We start from the raw sequence: 6,279 nt of genomic DNA, 5'->3' as shown, positions 1-6,279 counted from the left end.
GTGATTGTGCCCCTGGACTCGGCACTGGTGAGGCAACAACTTGAGTACTGGGTTCAGTTTTTGGCACCACAGTATAAGAAGGACATTGAGGTGCTGGAGTGGGTCCAGAGAAGGGCGATGAAGGTGGTGAGGGCTCTGGGAAACATGTCTTATGAGGAGTGGCTGAGGGAACTGGGGTTGTTTTGTCTGGAAAAGAAGAGGCTGAGGGGGGACCTTAGTATGCTCTACAACTACCTGAAAGGAGGTTGTAGTGAAGTGGGGATTGGTGTCTTCTCCCAAGTAACTGGTGATAGGGCAAGAGAACATGAGCTTAAGTTGCACCAGGGGGAGATTTAGGTTGGATATTAGGAAGAATTTGCTCAATGAAAGAGTGGTGAGGCATTGAAACAGGCTGCCCAAGGAGGTGGTGGAGTCACCATCCCTGGAGGTGTTAAAGAAACAAGTGGGTGGGGAACTTTGCAACATGGTTTAGTGGTCATGGTAGTGTTGGGCTGATGGTTGGACTTGATGATCTTGGAGGTCTTTTCCAAACTTTACGATCTGATGACTCCGTTCTACAATTCTAAAATCCAGAACGTGTCAGAGTAGTGTGTACACTGTGGCGTAGTAGTGCTGTTATACAGCATTGAAGTGGAATGGCCAGAAGTGCCCTTTGATTCTCACCCTCAAACTGCTCAGACAGTTAAAACCCTTTTATATCAGCAGCTACTTTGATCAAAATCGTTATCCTCCATTAAAACATATGACAACGACCTTTTGGCATGTAGCAGAAGCCTTCAAAATAAGCATCTCACCTATTAGAATTTCTACCCTGAGAATGGTGTGTCATTAAGTGTAACAGAAGCCTGTGCACTCACACCCCACTCTCCTGGTATGCATAAATACCCTCACGTACATAGTTAATGCATTTTTTTTTTTTGGTCATACACTTCTATACTATTCCAATACTGTTAATATTCAGAAATGTTTAATTTATTATTTCTGGGAAATATTAACTCAGCTAACAGTAATATGATATCTACTTTGTAATCCCAGCACACAAACTTATTCCCTCACTCCGGTGCTTGTTGTTGTTTGGCAAGACTGGAAGACTTACAGTACTACAGGTGCCACACAGCCAGGGTATTCCCAGCAATTCCTGAATTACTACATAAAGTAACTGTGTACAACAGTTGACTGTTGAAGGAAATAGCGTTTTTACATCCAAAGCTCATATAGTATATAACTCAAATCCAAGTATTTAATATCAAACCATAGGTGTGGAAATTCTAACCATCTGTTCCTGTGCACTACATAGAACGGATTGGCATTTATTTGTGCATTTGGATTCTTCTCTACACGTGGGGAAAGGTGTAGAGGCGAGTATAAAAGAGGTACCTGCAATCCCATGTCTTCACCATGTTACTGTTTCAAAGTTGTTGACAGGCACATGGATACAACTGTCCAGATCACTGTGACCTCTGGATTTCCAATGTGCAGCCTTGGTGTTCTCAGTTCACTCCCATCTCAACCCCTTCTTCGCCTTGACTGGGAGATCCCTGTTGTCCCCGACTTCTTACGTGCACCCTTTGCACCAGGTGTTCTGATCTGCTGCCCAGGCATACAGCTTCTCTTCTGCACAGGGGAGCTGCTGAACTGCACAGTGTCATCTTTGGGCAGCCAGGGAAACAGGGAGAGCAGTATTTCTCTCATACCAACTTTTGGGAAAGCCTGGAGAGTGAGTTACGCTTCTGCCTGAGCACTAGGATGGAAGTGCTGAAGAATTCATGAGCTTGGAAAACACTGGATTGCAACAAAAAAATTCTGATTAAATCAAAGTCCAAGTTTAAAATCCAAAGAAAAAATGAACTTCTAAAAACACTGCTTCACTTGCAGCCTAGATTAATTTAAAACAATTATTAAATACTAGGAGCTTTAAAATTATAATTGCTGAAAAACAAAACAAAAAAAAACCAACCAACCAACCAAAAAACAACCAAACAAAAAAAAAACCCCAAAAAACCAAAAAACAAACAAACCCCAAGTATTGGGAAAAGTCCAAGACTTCTCTGTCAAGAAAAATGCTCATAGCTTTTGGTGCAGAGACAGCATATTCTGTGAAACAGGGGAATCAGAATCTGGAGGCAGTTCCACCAGTGTTGCATTTTAAGTCAAGAAAGATAAACATGAGAAACGTGAGAAGCAAGGCCTGTGTGTACCCTGCTCTAGTGCTCCAGTGCCTGGATATCTCTCTTTTTCTTGTAAATAACTTTCTAAGTACAACAGAGACTGGGCCTTCAAAACAAGAAAAGGGATGGAATTAAAATCAGGCTATCCCATTTTGAAGTAGTTCTGCAAGCAGTGCTATGGTAGCCTACCACTATAGTAATACATGAACTTCTCTTTGGACTATGTTTATAAACCTGTATTAAAAAAAACATCGGGGGTTGTGGTGTGTTTTTTTTTTTTTTTTTTTTCCTCCAAAATCAAAGCAGAACACAGAAGCAATATGTCCTTTCAAATGGGTTTTGGATGTGGAAAGAGTAAAGAAGACAAAGAAAATGACAAAAGTGAAGAACAGTGAGATTTTATTTCCTTGGCATGGGAGAGTACAGATATCAGAGATGTTAATACAGCACTTACTGTTCTTACCTTCTGGATCCAAACTGATCACAAATTACAGCATTAACTACATAAGTAGTGGAACTTAACACAAAATTCACATTTTCAAAATTATTTATTTTTCTCTATCGCAGCCACACTTCACACAGCCTATGAACTTGATGAAAAAGTATTTGCTTCTGAGAGCTGTAATAGTAAGTGTTTCGGGGTGTTCAAGGTCAAAGAAGTAGTCCTGAGATTTCAGATGTTAAAGCTTTCTCCACAGCCGCATGTTCCTTTGATGTTTGGGTTATTGAACACAAATTCACTGGACAGTTTGTCTTCTACATAGTCCATTTCAGTTCCTAGAAGTGTCAGCTGTGCCTTCTTCTCAATAAACACTCTAACTCCTTGAAGACAGCAAATAAAATAAAATAATTAAAATATATATACACACAGCAAAGCCATCACTCACTTTGAAATTCTCTTCTGACCAGTGACGAAAAAAAATGGAAGCTAAATATGAAGACAACCAGTGTAGCTTGGTTTCCCTGGCCTAATGTGAGGCATTTTCATTGCTCTTTTTAGGCCACCTGTAAAAGTCTAGCACCAGTTGAGGACCACTATTAGCATGTGCACATGAATGCATGTATTTTTTGATGGGGGATTTGGAAACTGGATGCCCAGGGAACTACGAATCTCAGCTTCAGTACTTAATTGCTATGCATCACAGTCAGTAACACGCCTACCATCTTAAAAGTCTGTGCATCCAACAAGATGCCCAAAAAACTTCAAAACTCAAATACTCCTCTCTCAAAATGACTGGGTTTTGCCCTGCCAAAAACATTAGGTTTACATTATCTATTAGCAATACTGAATCCTATAATAAGGAAAATGTGTGAACTTTCAAAGATGTCACAACTTTTAAGGATTAAGAATTAGAAGTCCATCCTAGGAACTAGAAAGAGCTGCCTTTTCTCAAGTACACTAAGAATCTGCCTCTCTGGGAAGTTACTCGACTTCTAAGCTGCAGCTCTGAGACAAACGTGTGAGTGGACTGCTTTAGCCAGACTACAAATAGTAACAATGTGAACTTGTATCAGTAAACAGCAACAAGAAATCATTGTGTTCCCAGAGAGACCGCTCAAAAACGGTTTCATCGTAGCAGACGCTGATACAGACAGTAACTAACAGTGAAGGCTAAACATAGTGAAGGAGTTTATGGGCCTGATCCCCGATGCAGTCAGTTACTACCCAAAAGCCAGAAAATTTTTGCTGGAATCCAAAGCCATGAGGTCTCTGAGCACAGAGCTATTGTAGAAGCCAGCGCCTTCACTGGCAGTCTGTCTAGAAGTGACCAAAACAGAAAGCACACAGGCACATCTGAAACACTGTGGCTTTGGAACTTAATGTCTCCAACCTGAGTGAAGGAACTGCTTCTACCTTCCCTAAGATCCAAACCAGAAAATGCCACCTTCCAAAAAATGTGTTTTCAGCCCTGTGAAGCTACAGCAACTCTGAGTCAAGCAGAAGGGGTAGCTCCAGAAGCCAGCTAAATTTGAAAGCAAAAGGCACCTGCATAATTAGGTGTTAGTCCCTGGTTCAGTTTAACTGCTGGTGAAGTTCCAGCTAACCCTCTGCTGAAAAGAATAAAATTTATGTGTTGGTCACATGTATTTTGAAAACAGCTGGAAGACGGCCTCTGCCTAGCAGCATAGCTTCTGTAAGAGAATAACTGTAATACCCCACTTATATTTACATCTCTTCACCATCGAATTAACATTGCTGAACATAACAAGAGTTCAGTAATGCCTAAAGAAACCCCAAACAACACCAACAAAAACTCACCATCTTGAACTACTTCTTCATCAGAGTCTCCCTTTGATTTTGTATATTCTAACGTGTAAGAAAGTCCATTGCAGCCTCTGGTACGAACACCTACTTTCACGCCTACCTGAAAAAAAACCCACCACCACATTGATGACTTTTAAAAAGCTGTTCCTGGAACACCAAGACAGAAAGTATGCAGAACAACAAAATGCTGACATTTATTATTCTCCGCTGACTCAAAGCAGAAGTGAATTTCCTTAGTAGATTAAGAGGTAACATTTCTTTCCTGCCAAGGTAGAATCAATCATCAGATGTTTGCTACTGTGGATCAACCCCGTTGGCTTTTTCATTCTTTCCCCCTCCCCACTGCCTGGGGAGAGTGTGTGAGTGGCTGTGTGGTGCTGGCTGGGGTTAAACTGTGGGAAGTACTTGCTGTAAAGAGGAAAGTCTAATGCTTGTCTCTGTAACGGTTACACAGAAAGACTCTGTGCATTTTTCCCCGAGAAGAAAAGGTGACAAACTCAATCGGTTATTTGCAGAAAAGCTCATTACTTAAAAAACCCAACATCTGCTGGGAAGTTTCCTAAGAACTGGATGTTTTCTGCTGGGTATGAATCTAACTTTATTATTACATACTTCACAGTGAGAATTCCTACAAGAACTTAAATGAATAACAACTTTCTTAATATCAGCAACTTAAGATCTCTTTCACTACCAGAAGCCATGATGATGCCACAATAAAAGGCTGAATTAAAATACAGCTCAAAAAAAATATGTTGAAACTAAAAGGTTTTTTTTACTTTATCCATCTCAAAACCAAATATACAGTGAAATGTCATAGTCAGCTATTTCCTGCATTTCATTTTATAAAGAAACAAAGCTCAATATATAAACAAGCTTACACATTCCCCTCCAAAAAAAAGACGCCACCTACTCTAATAATAAACACCTCAGTGCGTATTTCAAACCTTTAAACTGGCCAGAAATGCTCTGTGAATGCCACACATTTTATACTTACATGCTCAGGCTTATCTTTAAGAAGCTGCTTAATCTTCTGAACAGCTGATGGGGTCTGAAAAACAAAACCATATACATAAATTTTAAATGTTTTTCTCCTGGTTTACTCACAGTGAGTGTCTGCAAATGTTGAAAGTGTGCAGCATGCTCATCTATACCAGAAAAAAAAAAAAATATTCTATTCCAACCCTGTGCAGTCAAATTTTCTTAGTTTACATTTGCCTCCTATCTGCAAAGTCCACCTTCAGCATAAGCCGCCTGTCAGTACTGACTAGCCTGTGTTCTACTTGAAACCGGTGTCTGATGTGAAGATAAACACTCTGCTGCAAAATGGGTGACTGCTGAGCCTAATCCATACAGAACACAGCAACTCCTCACTCCCCTCCTCAACCACACTGCCAGCAAACAGCTTCAGAACTGCAGTCCTCGATATTAAGGTGTTGGAGGTTTTTCCCGTTTCCCCACAAAATCATTATCACAATTCAGGTAAGTATTTCTGCTCTTTGTCACTTCAATTTTTGTGGCATACATGTTACAGACAGGTACCAAACAGGCACATGACAAAATCAATTAGGCACATGACAAAATCAATTAGGCACAGGAATATTCATGGCCAGTTTCTCTCTTCCCATTACTCCGGAGAGGACCCGTGACTCTGCAGCAGGTTAGCGCACTTTTGATGCGGATCTAGCTGTTGCAGAGACGCAGGAACACAAACACAACTTCCATGAGATGTTTACAAGTACCTAAGACACCGAGTAAAAGGAAAAGCATTGCGATGCGAAGCTCTTACTGCGAGCAGACTTAAACGTACGAACTGCGAGCAGACGCGCAGTAGAACACCTGTTTTCA

At 40.7% G+C, this 6,279-nt stretch overlaps 1 protein-coding gene across 1 annotated transcript; it reads right to left on the bottom strand.

Annotated features, from left to right (window-relative positions):
• Positions 1-2,841: 2,841 nt before the first annotated feature.
• ISCA1 (iron-sulfur cluster assembly 1) lies at positions 2,842-5,482 on the bottom strand (the record flags this gene model as incomplete). Its single annotated transcript, XM_008941379.1, has 3 exons — positions 2,842-2,990; positions 4,429-4,534; positions 5,429-5,482. Coding segments are annotated over 3 exons (309 nt in total), but the record flags the coding sequence as incomplete, so codon positions are not given.
• Positions 5,483-6,279: the final 797 nt, after the last annotated feature.

The sequence above is a fragment of the Merops nubicus genome, unplaced genomic scaffold, assembly GCF_000691845.1.
Source record: "Merops nubicus isolate BGI_N331 unplaced genomic scaffold, ASM69184v1 scaffold11940, whole genome shotgun sequence".
Taxonomy (NCBI): domain Eukaryota; kingdom Metazoa; phylum Chordata; class Aves; order Coraciiformes; family Meropidae; genus Merops; species Merops nubicus.
The sequence above is the reverse complement of the archived record's forward strand: the minus strand, read 5'-3'. Positions and strand labels throughout refer to the sequence as shown.